At 43.7% G+C, this 17715-nt stretch overlaps 1 protein-coding gene across 5 annotated transcripts in view; it reads left to right on the top strand.

The window, feature by feature from the left end:
* Window positions 1-17464, top strand: part of fbxo38 (F-box protein 38) — a 45197-nt gene extending 27733 nt beyond the window's left edge. For 3 of the 5 annotated variants that reach the window (XM_086178620.1, XM_086178617.1, XM_086178618.1), the window contains 8 exons: window positions 5069-5773; window positions 5972-6072; window positions 6160-6262; window positions 7217-7383; window positions 7952-8097; window positions 13872-13975; window positions 15301-15414; window positions 15497-17464. In XM_086178620.1, coding sequence (XP_086034746.1) covers window positions 5069-5773; window positions 5972-6072; window positions 6160-6262; window positions 7217-7383; window positions 7952-8097; window positions 13872-13975; window positions 15301-15414; window positions 15497-15675 — 1619 coding nt within the window. In that variant the 3' untranslated portion in view covers window positions 15676-17464. Of the gene's footprint in view, window positions 1-5068; window positions 5774-5971; window positions 6073-6159; window positions 6263-7216; window positions 7384-7951; window positions 8126-13871; window positions 13976-15300; window positions 15415-15496 lie in introns of those variants that run through there. The other 2 variants (XM_086178619.1, XM_086178622.1) reach the window with 2 other exon arrangements.
* The last annotated feature ends 251 nt before the right edge of the window (window positions 17465-17715 follow it).

Genomic DNA, 17715 nt, shown 5'->3' with positions numbered 1-17715 from the left:
GTCATTAGTGAAGCCTGTGACAGGTGAGCCATGTCACATGTCAGACCTGTTTCCTACCTCATATGATAGTTTAGTCATATAGACTTGCTTTTGTAAGTTTGAATGATAAAAGTCCAAGGGTACAGGAAATATTAGTATTGGCATTCTGTCTTTTCTGAGTTGTTCTTCCCATGTCTTCTGAATTTTGATTGGCTATGTGTCTAGACACATTCTTCATTTATTTTAGAGATTTGTCCTCCATTATAAATATGAGGCCCTTCTTCTTAGCTTCACCAGCGCCAGCGGGGTCACCAGCGCCAATCAACTTCTTCCATCCAACCTGATTCTCTGTATCCTCGTATCTCATGCAAACTAACTTCATGTGTTCTTTCACTACATCCATAACTCTCCTCTTTGGTCTTCATTCAGACCTCCCGCCTAGTAGTTTTAACCTGTACACTTCCAAACCATCTCAATCTGACTTTATCTCCTAAACATCTAATATGTCCTGTCCTGCTGATGGACTCATTCCTGATCCTCTCCATCCTCCACACTTCCAAAGAGAACCTTAACATCTTCATTTCTGCTACTTCCAGCTCTGAGTTGTGTCTTTTCCTTCAGTGCTACTGTCTCTAAACCAGTGTCACTGTTCACTGCCTTGTACCCCTTTAAAGATGATAAACTAGCTGTCTTCGTTCATACAAAAAATAATTAAAAGTGCATTTCAAGACAAAATGTTTTCCCTGATAGTAAATGATAGATCATATGATGGCATCATAATCAAAAACAATGTAAACATGAAAATTCAATGGCATTTCATGCATTTTCATGCAAAAGTTATGGCGGGAAGTGATTATCCAGAGTGCATTGATAAGATGAAGGTACGAATTTCAGTCTGAAATTTGTAGTTTTGAAATACGCACTTCTGAAGCATCTGAAGACTCAGTAATTTACATTAAAACCAAGGTGGTCCAACCCAGTGATAGTGTTCAATTTAAAAGAAGTGTAAAAATGTTTAGGTGATTATAAAGGAAATTATTGGAATATTGAAAAATACAACTTTTGCTAGTGTTGGTGGCATGTCTTTCCAAGCCTATTTTTACAGGAGCATGATTTAACTATTGACCTCAGAAAACATCTTATGCCTAAAATACTAGAATAAAACCTGTTTAGCATTATTTTTTCCAAACCAGTACTTGCATGATAAGCAATGATTCAATATGAATGGACCTTCATAAGGCGAGAATTGATCATAAGGGCAGTGCTACACCCAGGCAGCCTGATCCATGCAATGACAGAATGGAAGTCTGCAAGCTGCCTTGGTAGAAAATAGTCACCTATTGAAGCTTTTCAAGTAATTTCAAACGTATCTATAGAATTGTACACGTAAGTCTGAACATTAATTCCATCAAAGGAGTTCTTTTTTTCCCCTTGGAGAACTCATTGTCTGGTATGTTTTTTATCAAGGCAACGGTCTGTCTGGTGTAAATTTATCTGGCATGATTGGAGGTGCGCAAGCTGATCCCATAAGCAGAAAAAACATTGTAAATCATCTGAAATGGAGCCACATGGTTTTATCTTAAAAGTAAATATATTAATTTTCTTTAATTTGGCTTGGCTAGTCATCTGACCTTGCTCCTGAATGCCTTTCTCGTTCTCTATATATTGGTCAAAACTAATTGACAGAAGGCTTGATGATGGTGTTTCATTTCTACCTGGATATTGAAGAATCCAAAAGACAAGCATGGCAGCCAAAGACAGAAAAACTCTAGTTCCCAAATTGTGTTTATAACCTGTAAGAGGTCTCCAGGGTGAGTAGGATGACAGGAGCAGAAGATGTAGGATCATAGACAAACATCAGTGTATAGTCATCAGTGTATCACCAAAATTTGTGTCCATGAAGCTGTGACTTGTTTCTGCCAACAGTCGTGATGTTTTTTTGTCTGAATGGCATCCCCTAGAATGATCTTGAAAGTCCTCTCACCACATTCCAGGTTGCCATTGTGTGGTCCATCGCACACCCTCAGAGCTCCAGATAACTTGAGAAGCCTGGGTAATCAGGCTTGTCTGGCATAGGAAAATGTTAATTTGTACCTGTGGCTGTAATGTGATGATAAAATAACCCAAATTGGTCCCTAGCTTGAGTTGTTCGATGATTGACACTTCCTGTCTGAGGGGTCACAGCTCGTCACTGTATAGGCTTGTACCCTTGTCCTTTTACCAAGCTTCCTCTAACTGAAGCCAAAGGCTGCTCTGCACCGCAGAGGATAATGTCTGAATCCCGTTCCGTCTCTGCTTGGGTAACGTTGGTCATCCATTGAATCCCTACGTTTATTGGCAAAGTAAGGGCACTTGGCTCTTCTTTGGTCTTTAAGAGCTAGGCCTCTCCAGATCCTGGTTTTGTACCATAACATGATTAAACATGATCGTCCGTTACCTGCGTCAATCATGTTAGGAATGCATTATTTCTCCTCACTTGCCCTAAATTTCCCCGAAGTTGTGTTTTTGCCCCCCCCCCCCGGGACGTTGAACTGAACAAAAGGTTAAGGTAAGTCAAGGATTCCCACTATGTTTTGCAGTTCTTTTTCAACAGTGTGTGACACGATGGACTCTGGCATCTGAGGTAGAGTAACAGTAGTGTCCACTAGCGCTGTGGAAGTATTCGGCAGTTCAAGCAAACTTGGCGTCGGCACAATGTCAGATGCACATTGCGAGTCAAGGTCGTCACTGGCCAAAGGCTCTGTCTGCAAGAGACCCCTTTCACCCTCCACGGTGCATGTCTGAAGTGATGACAAACATGCACTGTCGTGCTGCGGCCTATCCTCTTCAGACGGCCCTGCCGTGGACACGGTAACCATAGTGGACGCTATGCAGTTCCTCCTCCTTTTCTTCCCATAGTTCTCTTTGCAGGACCAATTTGGATGCTGCTGGGCGTGGAGTTGCCGCTCCGCCTCAGCCTGCTTGTAATATTTAACCTGCTCCTCGTCTGTCATGTTCCTCCACCTCTGTCCCAGGACAGCATTGACAACGGAATTGTTCGTGATCTTTAACTCTGCTGCCACGTTTTGCCTCTGCTCATCGACAAAGCAAATGTAAGCGTTTCGAGGCTTTTTGACGTAGGGCTGATCGCTGTCCTGCTGGCTGGCAACCTTCTGCCAGCCTTTGCTCTTTTTACATATCCTGGAGGTGTCTTTTGGTGGGGCAGTGGAGGTAGGGGGGGCGGCGGCAAAGCTGTATGCCATTCCCGGATTCATCACGCCGTAAGGACGTAGGAACTGGGGCCCAGGCAGCATCACTGGTGGATTGTAAACCATTGTAGGCGCAGCTGGATGGCTGACGGTGGCTGGTCTGGGGACATTGGCAGGCACCTGATATGGCAGGTACTGGCCATAAATGGAAGCGCCTGGTTGACTGTTCATGTAAACGGGCTGCATGTACTGAGGATGCAGCGGCACCTGGTTGAAGTTGGGCGCGGCCATCATTGGGTGTGGCTGCACTGAGCTGTCTCCAAATGGGACCATCCCGCTGTAGCCTCCGTTGTCCCCTAACAAGGGCTGAGGGTGCGTGTTGAATTCTAGCCCAGCAGGTGGTGGGTTTCCCGTGTTTACTAACGCTGATCTGATTGAATCCATCAAGTTTCTGTGCTTCTCCGCTGGTCTGCAAATTTCAGTGCGATGACCAAAGTTGTTCACAGCGTTAGGTCCACTGTTGAGACATCGTCCCACTTATAGGTTATGTTCTTAAGTGATAATTATTTTACGTTATGTCATATAGTAGAATAAAAGGGAAGTGTCCATTCTGATGTCACTGTGAATTGCTTGTAAAGGTCACAGCTAATTTACTGGGAGCCTCATCTGAACGGGGCACCGCACCTCTGTGATGTGACATCAGTCCTCACATCACAGCTGATTCTGTGAAGCGCCGCTACGCTCCCATTAGCATTGGATTTGGTAGGGATTTTCTGGGTAAGATGGTATTCTCTTCACAGTGTGGGTACGTTTCACAGATCTGGGGCCATGTGAAATTTGGTTCCCCCCGCCCCCCTCATCCGTCCATCACAGAAGTAGCTGTGATGTCGCAGTGATTAGCCCCACCCCCTGCATTTACACCCCCTGACATCGCACCCCCCCACACACACACAAACACACACAGCTGCATCGGACGTGAACACGTCTCTTGATTTAGAGACCTGCGAGACTACCTCTCGCTGTGACATAGGACCATGTGCTTTACCCTCCCCTTGTTACATCAACCATCGCCGGCAACCATAACCATCACCGGCAACCATAAAAACCTATCTTTAACCTAAAAAAAAAAACAAAACTGTGCAATATTTCATTTCACTGTGTAATATACAGAAACTGTGCAATGTTTCATCTCATAACAGCTACACTGTGCAATATTTCATCTCATCTCATAAGAGCTACAGTACAATTTTCACTACAATTTTCCCTTCTATCATACTATTGTGCACTCCTTACCTCACTTGTTACTAAGACACTTATAGTTTTATCACTGTTTACTAAGACACTTTATAGTTTCACTGAGACACTTTATAGTTTATTTTTATTTCTAATTCTGCCTTTTTCTTTTATTATTTATTACTGTTATATTTTCTGTAACTCTGGCACAGCAATTTCCTTCGGGATTAATAAAGTTGTTCGTATTCTTATTCTTATTCTTATCAAAAATGTTCCCTTTGCCATGACTTGAGAAAGCGGGAGCCACAACTTGACCAGAAGCAGAGTTCAGACACTCCAGACACTTCTTTTTTCTCGCGATATTCCAAGAAATAATGAGTGATAGAGGTCCAGTCAAAATAGAAATTTGTACGCAACAGAGCCAGGCCAAGGTGTTGACAGCTGTGAGAATGTTGGTGCAGAGGGGATGGGAGTCTTGCGGGGGGGGGCTCAATAAAGGGAGTGGTGACCCCCCATAGTCGATCCAATAAACTTAGCTAATTTATTCGCAGATAAGTGATTTAACATGGAAATCCGTTGCTGAGAAGACAGTGTTTGCTTGTCTGACCAAGTTGAATTGCTTATCATGCTCACCCTTACCATGGAAATATGTATGTGTGTGTTTGCAGGCAAAGGAAAGACACCTCTGCGGCGGAGTAACACTGTACCTGCGTTGATGGCAGCCCCCTTGAACCACGTGAAACCTCAGGCGTCAGAGAGCAGCTGTGAGAAGAGCTGTCAGGTGACCAGTGAGCAGATCAAGGCAGACATGAAGGCTGCTGCAGAGAACAGTCGAAGGACCCTCAGTAAAGGGACAAGCACTGAGGCGGGGGACGCCTCCGCCAGGGCCACCCCAGATGGCGGGGTTGGTCGTGGCGCTGGGATAAGTGGGGCGGTGGAGAGGACTGGTTTGAGGCCGTTGAGTGGATGTGGGGGCAGGGCCACGCCGGGAGGGGTCATGTCCAGGCAGGTGAGTGGATGTGGTAGGGTCGGCGCCAGGACCTCCTTTCGAGAAATGGCTGACAGAGCTACTGGAGGTGGCAGGACAAATGACGGCACAGACAGCCCCTCCGCAGTACAAACTGACAGCAGCTGTGGGGGGAAGAGGAACTCAGGGGCTGCCACCGCAGACCCTCCGGAACACAGAGGAACCACCACGAACAGTGGAGCGAGGCGAACATCGCTGCCGGCAGGGTGTGGACAGAGGTCACCTGCACCCGCTCACGGCTCAGGTTTCCAGCAGAGTCTGTCCACGGACCAGGACTTCACTCCGAGGCGGCCCCTCACCAGATCTCGAACCCGCATGTCCTCTGTGTCCCTGGTACCCGAGACAGGTAACAGTGACAGTGCATATGAGGCCCGTCCCTCTTCTGACATGTCATCTTTGCTGTTTTCTGTGAAGCTCATGCTTTCTTCAGTGTCCTCGGGTAGAAATTCAAGGCCGCCTGCAGTTTGAGGCGTTTTTTGAGCCACCCCACTTTTGGAATGAACACACTGAATTACGTTATTGTCCCTTTTTTCACACTGCACAGATCTTTCCAGAGCCAGGCCTCGTGTTGCAGCAAGGAAGAAACGGATGGCGGACAAATCCACCAGCACATCAGACCCAGTCACTGAAGACGACCACATCCAGGTACACATCCTCCTGAGTCAAACCTTCCTGTTTGCTTGCTACGATTTTGTAAGCCCCGTTAGGTCGATCCTGCTCTTCATCCTGCAGGTCTTGTCTCTGAAGAGCAAGAATCTGGTGGGCATCACGCTGACAAACTGCGGCATCACTGACCTGGTCCTCAAAGACTGCCCCAAGATGATGTTCATTCACGGTAACACACGACACAATGCACTGCCCTTACTTAAGCTGGGGTTACACCTTCAGACTAAAGATATTGAAAAGACTTGTGTAAAACTAACAACTCATACCAGCTCAATTCCAAAGACTAGTTTTTTAGAGCCAAGTGTATTCTTACTACGCTGAGACAAGGCTGAGTCCAAAGACTGGGGCTCACGTCTAAGAACTTCTGCAGGTGGCAGGTGTCAAAAGTGTGCATGAAGTCTGAGGCCTACACAGTGAACAGAGCAGGAGCTAAGACCATTCCCTTGAGGAGCCCCTATGCTCTGTGCCTTAAATAAAATGTATTATTACTTTTATTATTATTATTCTTATTATTATTATCGCTTTTCCTTCTCCACTCAGTCATGATATATTGGAGAGTTGACATCGTAAAAGGTGGGCTGTTGTGCCCAGAGCTCCAACATCCACTCCTCTTAATGGATGGTCCATGGTGATTTGGACATCCTTTGCCGTTGCCGTTCACCAATACTGCAAAGAAATGCCATCTCTGTCGCCAGTACTGCTCTGTAGGTTGTCTGAAAACGGTGTCCTTTTAACATTTTTGTTGGAGTTCATCTATGGGTTATTGACTCAATCTTTCCAGTGACATAACACTAAGACTTGCGATGATATCAAACATGTTTGATACTGTTGTAAGCCCTAAGACTAGGAAAAGACCAAGCTAAGGCTTAAGACTGGCAGCTCACATTTAATGACAGAGACACACTACAAGACTCCCCTACAACTCTTGAGATTTCCTTACGACAGCCAGTTTTTTTTTTTTGTCTGGGACTGGAAAATCATAAGGTTTAAGCCCAGCATAAAGCCACAAATGAGTAGAACGCATGACAGCCCCCCCCCGCCCCGCTTTTATCATTTAAAATACGAAGAACTAATCAGAAATTCAGTATTCATAAATGCAATCTGTGTGCTCACCCACGCACAGCCACCAGGTGTCGAGTGCTGAAGCAGCTGCGCGTGGAAAACGCCCCGATTGTGAATCGGTTTGACTATGCCCAGTGCAAGAAGCTGGACATGGAGCAGGTCCTGGATCAGATCCTGAGGATACCACCAGAGAGGAATCGGATCATCTACATGCGTCCCATGCACCAGGTCAGTGATAATGATGATGCAGACATTAAAAATTGACCTTGTCAAAGCAAGTTTCACAAGGTCCAATTTATTTGCAACAACTTCCCCAACATGGCCTCCGAAAGTCAAAGGGGGAGGCTTTTTTAAATTATATTTCCTTTTTTTACAAAAGAGCAAAAATAGGAAATTCATAAACAAGTTTTTTTTGTTTTTTTTTTTTACTTTTTGTATTGTTCAATACAATTTTTTTTTTTTTTAAATTCTCCTATTGCAATTACATTGAATGTGAGTATGTTTCTTAATTACCAGAAATCTCTCCAAAAATATCCTGATAAAAGTCTAAAACAAAATGAAAGAAAAAACTATCTAAAATTCTGTTACGATAAACCTGCACTTTGAATTGCCGACAAAGATTTCTTGAAAATTTTCAAGAAGATACAAAGAAATTGACAAAACTTGTATACTTTTTATATTAAAATATAGATCTGGGTTGGCAGATTTGCAAGTGTGCAACATTTGTGTGCTTTTGTCACAAGATAATGTGGATTGGTTTGTGTGGCAAATATTCTTTTTACGTGCTCATCTCCAGATCGACTCCGTAGCTCTGGAGCGCCAACTCTTCCAGGGCCCGTATCCCTACCACATTGCCATTGTGCACGAGTTTAGTAACCCCCCCAACATACGGAACAAGGTCCGCATTCGCAGCTGGATGGACACCATCGCCAACATCAGCCAGTGAGTGTGTCTGATCACAGCGTGATGAGTACGTCCTGCCGTCACAAAGTCAGCAATGATTCAGTCAGATTCAAATCTAAACCTGAAATGTAGATGACTTGGTATGTGTCCATCTGCCAGCATCAGTTCCATATAAATCAAATTGAATAGAATATTTTTTAACCACTATTGTGGGCAATAGATCAGAGTATATCAGATCGAGTCCGATTTTTTTTTATCTTATATTCAGTTGTCCCTCGTTTATCGCGAGGATTATTTTCCAGAACCAGTTGGTCCTTCTTCTTCTTCTCCTTTCGGCTTTCCCCTTCAGGGGTCGCCACAGCGAATCAACCTTCTCCATCTAACCCCATTGTATCCTGTATCCTCCTCTCTCACACCAACTACCTTCATATCCTCTCTCTCTACGTCCATAAATATTCTCATTGGTCTTCCTCAAACCTCCTGCCTGGCAGCTCCAAATCCAGCATCCATCTACTAATATATTCAGTATCCCTCCTCTGTGATAGAAACTGATCAGCCAGAATGAGATGGTTGAGTCATGTACAAAGTACCCCTGACACTTCTCTCCACCCATTCCAACCTGCTTGAACCTGTCTCTTCACCTCTTTTCCAAACTCTGTTGTTCTGGACTGCTAACTGAAATCCCCTCCCCTGTAGCCCAGCGTTCCATCCGGGTTCCTCTTATTATCGTATTTCCCGCACTATAAGGGGCACCTAAAAGCCTTTAATCTTCTCAAAAACCGACAGTGCGCCTTATAAAGCAGTGCGCCTTATATATGGATCAACATTGAGCCGCAAGAGATCTACGGGAAGCAGCCGCCGAATCAATTTTCTCCCGTAGGAGAAGTAGTGCGCGGTGCATGTTGGGATATATGACTGCATAATGTGTGCATTTTCATTTCCATTTTTGTGTGAGAGTGTGAGTGTGACTGTGAGAGTGAGAGTGTGAGAGCCCCAAAACGGCACCTTTCAAGAGACACGTTTACGATGTAGAGTTTAAACTCAAGGCGATCAGTCATGCAGTAGAACACGGGAATAGAGAGGCAGCGAGAGAATTCAACTTAAATGAATCAATGGTACAGGAGTGGAGGGAGCAATAAGTAAAGAAGACCAAATTGAGTTTTCGAGGGAACGAAGCCAGATGAAACAGTAAAAAGGACAAACTTGAACAGTGGGTTGTCGAACAGTGAGCAGCAAGTAGAAATGTCACCACGGTCACTATTCGAATGAAGGCAACATTGCTGGCATGCAAACTTAACATCAATAAATTTAGAGGCGGTCCTTCTTGGTGCTTTCATTTTATGAAACGCTTTGAACTGTGACAAATTGAGTTGGAAATATATTGTTTTCAAAGAAGGCGGTGCAAATACCGGTAAGGTCTACCGCTGCGAATGGTACTGTATTGTGAATGCACTAACTTGTTTTAGGAGTGAACGGAGATGTCAGAACGTTGGTTTGTATTCTATTAATAAAGTTTGACTCTTCTCTGACAGTTTTGTTGACATTGACTTTCGTGCGGCTCCATTTAGTTGATGCATAATGCAACCCCAGCCACTACTCTGGCTTCTATTCTATGGGCCTTATAATGGGGTGCGCCTTGTATATGACATTTTTTAAAATAGGCCATTGAAGGTGTACCTTATAATCCTGTGCGCCTTATAGTGTGGAAAATACGTTATATATATTATATATATTCCTCTTAACGGCCTTTTCACTCTTCATCCTCTTCAATGCCTTCCTCACTTCACTTTTACTAATCTCTGCTACTTTGTGGTCTAGAATAGTCACCTCTTCCACCCTTGCTCCTCTATCATTTTCCACATTCATCAGCTCTTCAAAGTACTCTTTCCATCTTCCCATCACTCTTCTAGCATCTGTCGATACATTCCCCTCTCTATCCTTAATCATTCGGACCTGTTGTACATCCTTTCCATCTTCATCTCTCCGTCTGGCCAACTTGTATAGATCATTCTCTCTGTCCTTACTGTCAAACTGAGCCTACAATTCACCGTACGCCCTTTGTTTTTGCCTTTGTTACCGCTATCTTTACCTTATGTTGTATCTCCCTCTACTCCTGTCTGTTCTCTTCAGTTCTCTGTGTCCATCTTCTTCTTTGCTAACTACTTTCTTTGTATATACTTCTGAGTGACGTGCGGTGAGGTTCATGGCTGGTGAGGCACTGACGTCATCACAGTCAGATTTACAAACATATGAGTAGCTTGTTCACCGTTTTATTGGCAGCAGTTGATGTGTTTTATTTAAAGTATCATATCAGCATTCTTTACATATACAAACTGTAGAATAGAAAAAAGCACACTTAAGAAAACGTTATTATCTCTTACCTTTACTTATAAATGAAGTCCATGCGCCGCTCCTTCTGAAGCATCGATAACTTGCTTGTAGAAGCCATCCTTATCTTTTTTCAGTTTTTAAAGTCTCTCTGTCTCAATGGAAATCACTGCCAGTGAAGACAGTCGTCCTTGATCGGTCCTGTTCTGACCGTATGTTTTGAGTCATTTCGGTGCCGAGAATGACTGCCCCACCGATGCTGTTGTGGCCGGAACGGTGACCACCGGCCAGAGCAACTTTGTCACCTCAGGAACAGTTTGAATGAGATCCCTCTGGGCCAAAAAGTGGAGAAGCTGCCCAGGGCATTTACAATCATTCATCACCATTTGTGAGCTATACAGCCCGATGAGATCGGCAAAAAAATAGCTGGATGGCTGCACTTGACCTGCTAACTGTTTACTGTAGCTTGCCTCTGCTAATTCTATTATTCTGTTGCCAAGTAGTAAGAAGGATTCCTTGGATCAGCAGTGCCCCCTACTAGGAGGCACCGTCACTGCCTGCCTCACTTAATGTCTCTTCGCAGTCCTTTCATGATTACGAGAAACATGAGAAACTCATCAACAGTTTTTGATGAAAAACATTAGACACATCAGCAAACTATGGAAATTTAGTTCATATTAAAAGTGTTTCTTTGATAGTGACATCCACAGAGACAGCAATACTGTCTCAGTGCATAGCATGGCAGCACAGTTAGCAGAATCATTGTGCAATCCATAATGGGCTCAGCTGGTTGCCGCGTCACCACATGTTTCTTCTTCTTATTTGAATGGTAAATGTGAATTTTTTATAGCAATTTTGAAAAAAAAAAACTAAAAATGGTGACGCTACGTGGGAAATAACTTTATAGTACAAATCACTGAATAAATATAACCATTTAATTTATTTTTTCATTTTGCATTTTTTTCTTTCCATGATGACAGGTGAGGCCCGGCCTCCCCTGCCTTTACTGACTGAACGTCACTGATACTCCTGCACTTCCTCATTCCACCACCAAGTCTCCTTATCTACTTTCCTTCCAGATGACACACCCAAGTACTCTCCTACCTGTCTCCCTGATAACACTAGCTGTGGTTGTCCAATCATCTGGAAGCTCTCCCTGACCACCCTGAGCCTTTCTCAACTCCTCTCTGAAAACCATACAACACTCCTCCCTTTCCAGCTTCCACCATTTTGTCCTCTGCTCTGCCTTTGTCCTCTTGATCTTCCTTGTCACCAGAGTCATCCTACAAACCACCATCCTATGCTGTCTGGCTACACTCTCACCTACAACTACTTTGCAGTCACGTATCTCTTTCAGGTCACCTCATCTATACAAGGTGTAGACTACCTGCTTGCTTCTACCTCCACTCTTATAAGTTACCTTATGTTCCTGTCTTTCCTGGAAAAAAGGGTTCACTACAGCCACCAACATACTCATTGAAGTCTGCAACAATTACCATTCTCTTATCTGTGGGGATATTCTGCATCACTTCACCGAGCTCATTCCAGAACGTCTCCTTCTCAAACTCACATCCCACTTGCTGGGCATAGCCACTAACAACATTGAGCATCGCTCATTCAATTTCCAGTTTCAGACTCATAAGTCTATCTGACATTCTTTTCACCTTCAGAACGTTCCTAACAAACTCCGCTGTTAACACCCACTCCATTTCTCTTCTTGTCAGCACCATGATAGTACAACTTAAAGCCTGCTCCCAAGCTTCTAGCCTTACTATATTTCTACCTGGTCTCCTGGACACACAGTGTATCCACTTACCTTCTCTGCATCATGACGACCAACTCTCTCCCTTTTCCTGTCATGGTCCCAATATTCAAACTCTCTAATCTCAGTCCCAAACTCTTGCCCTTCTTCTTACCTCTCTGCTTCCAAACATGCCTTCCTCCTCTCCTTCTTTGACCTACAGTAGCCCAGTTTCCATTAGTTCACTGTAGGTCATCGGTACCAATGCCGGTCGTTGTTAACCTGGGCCTCGACCAATCCGGTATGATCTGGTTATTAGATTAAGATGTTTGGTTTTGGCAAAAGCTTTACGCTGGATGCCCCTCCTGGCACAATCCTCAGCATTTATCTGGGCTTGGGATTGGCTCAGGGAGACACCGACCCTTGCTGCACTGAGGCTGCATTTTCCAGAACCAGCCGCAATAAACAATATTCATCCATCCATCCATTCATTTTCTTCCACTTATCTGGAGTTGGGTCACGGGGCAGCAGCCAGAGCTTTGTCTTTTGGCTCAGCTCGGTATAGAGTATACCGGTATACCGGTATAGAGTCCGCATCACTGCAGACGCTGCACTGATCCACCTTTTGATCTCGCACTCCATCCTTCCCTAACTCGTGAACAAGACCTCGAGATATTTTAACTCCTCCACTTGGGGCAGGACCTCTTCCCTGACCCGGAGTGGACACTCCACCTGTTTCCGGTCTCTGGTTTGGAAGTGCTGATACTCATCCTGGCCGCTTCACACTTGGCTGCAAACCGCTACAGCGAGAGCTGGGGATCATGGCCTGATGAAGCAAACAGAACCACATCATCTGAAAAAAGCAGAGACTCGATCCTGCGGCCACCAAACCAGATCCCCTTGATGCCCTGGCTGCACCTAGAAATTCTGTACATAACAGTTATGATCAGAATCGGTGACAGAGCCTCTTGTTCCAGACACTGTGGATTGAGGTGAGTCCAACTATATCTAGTCAGAATCTGTCAGCCTTGCGCACCAGCTCAGACTCCTTCCCCATCAGAGGTGACATTCCATGTTCCAAGAACCAGCTTCTGCAGCTAAGGATCAGACCGCCAAGGTTCCCCCACTCCAGCTACTGCCCGGCTCACACTGCACCTGACGCCCTTGGCCCTTCCTGAGGGTGGTGAGCCCAGAGGAAAAAGGGACCCATGTTGTTCCTTCGGGCTGTACCTGGCCAAGCCTCATGGGTGAAGGCCTGGCCACCAGGCGCTCGCCATCAAGCCCTGCACCTGGGCCTTGCTCCAGTTCTGCTGGAGCTGACAATTATGTGGTAATAGCTGAAATAATAAAATAATATTAAGTCAAGAAAAGCCAGCATAACTAAGGGTTAGCCTAGTGGTACCTATAAACTTGCTCAACAAGAAAGGGCTTGAACCCGTTCGCTTATTATGACCCACAAAATGAAAATGAGTGAAGCATTGTAAAACTATAAACCAAAACAAGAAAATTAACTAGGAATTAGCATGAAGCACATTGAAAAGCCACAAGATATCCACTTAACATAGCAAGAAAACATGTAGCAATAGTCAAGAAAAGAGAAGATGAAGATGCTTCAGTTTGAGCTTCTTGCTTTATTTTAGGGTGGCAGTGGTACCTGAGCACATCACTCTACACAGGGTCAAAATGTAGGAGTTATGGAATGGAGCTGCAGAGACGAAGCACATAACGTGTGTATCTTCTCCAGGGAGCTGATCAAGTATGAGTTCTTTCCTGAGGCCACCAGGACAGAGGAAGACGTGAAGAAGTACCCGAAATATCCCTGGGGCCGAGACATTTACACATTGGAAGGTGAGACAGAATCACACCCGCTTGTTTGATCATGAAAATATGAGGCTTGCTTTTATGACAGCTAAAAGAAATTTGTGATCAGAAAAAAGAAGTAGTTGAGTAAATTAAGCTTTTATAGATATTTAATTTTTTTAATAGCTGTTAAACAGTCATCACATCAGTATCTAATCCCCTCAATGCAGAATCAGTGAGAGCCCAACTTGGGGGGCATGGTAGATGGTGACACTCGAAGTATATACCTGATGTGTTACTCTGTAATCTTGTCACCATATGTTATGCAAAGCGGGTGAGGAGCGTCCTAATCACTTGTTGCGATGATCCCCTACTTTAAATGGGACTAGCTGGTTCTTGTCTCACATCATAAGGTGCAGTTTCCACGCAGGAACTGTAGATGTCCTCAGAATCAAGAACTTCCCGCCGGTTTGATTGACAACACATCCGTCCATGTGGGATCCAGCACGATAGTCAAATCCCACCCAGTTATAAATAACTCCTTAGAAGTCCTTTTTAAATGTCTTTTCAAAAGACTAAAATATATTTATGCAGCTCGACCAAGCAACTTAAAATGCTCTCCAGAAATAGTTAAGGAAGAAATTAGGCAGAAAGCTATAAAGTACAAAGAGAACATCTAGAGACAGTAAAACATTAGAAACATAAGCAAACTGATTTATAAAAAAAAAAAAAATTAAAATTTATAAATTAAAAGTCCTTTCAGCCGTCTAGCTCACTATCCTGTCTATCTAGCACAAATTTAAAATAAATCTTGTGTTACCAGTTAAGATTTCTTCACAGCGTCAGTTAAACTGGGAGAAACTTCCCAGCAACTGTTGGGAACTCTTCTAAACTGCTTCTAGGGACTTCGGTATTACAGGAAAATAATGAACAAATATTCTAAATGATTAAAAGAATATGAACCCCCAAAAAATCAATCCCAAAATAATTTTTAAAATTCCCTTGAAAAAGAAGGAAATTGCCATTCAGTTAGATAAAAATCATCTTAAATGTGCAGAAAAGCAACATAAAAAATTTAAATCTTAATTAGGTCGCCATCTCTTGTGGATTAATATACAACGTTCCCCTGTAAATATTCACCCAAAATTCACTAAAGAATATCCATAAAATAAAAACAAATATGTAAACGACAGCATGGCTCAATCCTGAAACATCACAAAATAAAATGGAATGAAAATCAAAACTTGTGTATTTGAATGTTTGTAATTACACCAACTACTATTTTGAAGTCAAGACAAGCATAAATAGGATTTAGGTGGTCTGACGCCACATATTGCTGTCACTGTCGCTCATCTGTGTCCACGCCTCCTCAGGAATCGTGGATGGGGCCCCCTATAGCATGGTTACAGACTTCCCGTGGCTGAGGACTCTGAGAGCAGCCAACCCCAACAGTTATGCCCGCTACGACTTTGAGGATGATGAAAGCAGTGAGTCCCTGACGCTCATACTTTAAACAGTCAGCCCCTGCGCTGAGACGCTCATTGCGTTTCCCCTCTCTGTCCTGTCCAGCCACCATCTATGCCCCGCGCCGCAAGGGCCAGCTGTCCGCAGACATCTGCATGGAGACCATCGGGGAGGAGATCTCGGAGCGGCGGCAGAGCAAACGAGGGGTGTTCCAGAGGGTGGTGGTTCTCTTCCTGCACCACTGTGACACACCAGGCGAGCCGGTTGATGATGACTATGTCTAAGTTGCTGGAATGTGCAGACGGGTCTGTTCTGCCCCCGAGCTCCCGGTGTTTGTGAATTGGCGGGGTCAGAGCTTCCAGACCATGTGCTTTTGATCTTGTCAAAGGCTAAAGATTCAGCGGTTAAAAGGGAAAGGGCCCTAACATGGTATATTGCACCAGCATGGAGGGGTCGGAAGTGTTTTTGAACGTGTGGGCGAGCCTTGTGACATGAACCATCCTGGCTTTTGGCCAATTCTGCGGTTATTGACCCGTAAAAGTACATAGAAGATTTAAAGAATCCCAACGGTGAAAATGTTCTGTGTCGTCCAAATCCGCTCCCAACAAAAGGTTGTGCCTGGTCATTCTTGTGTTTGTGTGTGTCCTCACAACATCACCCAGAACAGTTTTGTCTTCGCACCAAAAAGTAGAGCAGCGGTGATGTCTAGCCCCGAGCATATTTACCGCAACCAGAAAAATAAAAACACGTAAGTCATTAGTCTATTAGCTGTTTATTAGTTGTTAATAAACACAAATCTGTATAACAGTATTCTACAACTGTCTTAAAAACCACAATCTTTTCCTCAATAAGCTCCCCGAACGCTGCTCATTGATGAATAAACAATGATTTAATTCAGATGATGTAAAGCCTTGCTGCTGTGTTTTGATACTCAATGACTATTATCAATAATGTAGTATTATTAAGCATATTTAGCTCTTAGCTGTACAGCAACCGCCTTATTTATGACTAATAATGCTACAATGTGCAACTAGTAAATCATGAATAGGTTAACAAACAGCTGGCAAGCATTGAAATCAGTTTAAAGTTGGTATTTTCTATAATGTTGTCTCTGTGTAGCAACTGTGCCAATTTGCTATCAGAAGGATCCATTCGCTTTCTGTTTTTTTTTCTTTAAAAAAAACGCTAAACTGATGGCTTAGCTTTCAATTTGAGCTGGATTTTTAGGCCACACTTAAAGCGAGGCGTGTATTTCGAGCTGCTGAATTTCTTAAAATTTTTATTTTTTTTTTTCTTATCAACGAGGCTGACACGTGCACACGCTAACATTAGGGAACAAAGAAAAACTTGGGCGAGCTGCTAGATTTTGCATCGGCTTCATCATGCATCGTGTTGTTATTGTTAGCTACAAGGACGTTCTCTCTGGTTATTGTTGTGAGGAGGGACACCAACACTGACATCATCTGGAATTCAACCGTACAACAATATAGATTCACTTGTAACATGGCAAATCTCTGAATTCACGATCATCCCATCACAGCAGTTTTTGAGACGGCTTTTAGGAGGACCTATTCATCCAATTGCTCCACTTCTGTCCCTCAGTTGCCCCGTGCATTTCATTTGCGTCCGCCAGACGCCTAAAGACACGCACCGAGGAGTTTTTTGATTAAACAAATACAACGATCGACCCGTTTTTCCACCTTGACCAACGCTCAGCTGTTTACATTGTCTCAACCGAACCCTCAAAAGACTTTGAGATTTTTTCTTTTCCAATGTCAAAGCGAACTTATCCTGCTGCTGCTGCTCCTCCATGAATACTCGCCTCCAGCTTCGGGAAGGATCGGTCAATTGGACCTCTGGACGAGAATTTAAAATGACCGACAGTCGAATTGTGTTTTTTGCAGGTCGAATGGACTGAATTCAAAAGTCCGGCTTTTGTTTTTTTGTTTGTTTGTTGTGAATGGACAATTGTACAGTTCTCGTGGATGACTAGTGCTTCCATGATGTTTATATGTTTATAAGAAAAGAGCAAGATTATTTCACATAGTGAAGAAATAAAAATCAGCAGGAAACGTATTCACTCGTATGTCGTTTTTTATTTCATGCTCTGATTTACTAAAAGGCTCAACTTTTCACAATTTGGGTTCACAATTTGTTGAAATTATATAACTGGAATTACAAGAAAAAATAACCTGTTTTGGCTTGTTTTTTTTTTATTTAACATTTGTTCAGTCATGGCATATATCACTTATCCTGCACTCAGGGTTGGTGGGGGGCTTGAGCCCATCCCAGTTGTCATTGGCCAAGAAGCAGGGTTCAGCCTG

Source organism: Fistularia commersonii, chromosome 31 (genome assembly GCF_037954325.1).
Source record: "Fistularia commersonii isolate RoL2024-O1a breed Wild chromosome 31, RoL_Fcom_v1.0, whole genome shotgun sequence".
Taxonomy (NCBI): Eukaryota; Metazoa; Chordata; class Actinopteri; order Syngnathiformes; family Fistulariidae; genus Fistularia; species Fistularia commersonii.
The sequence above is the reverse complement of the archived record's forward strand: the minus strand, read 5'-3'. Positions and strand labels throughout refer to the sequence as shown.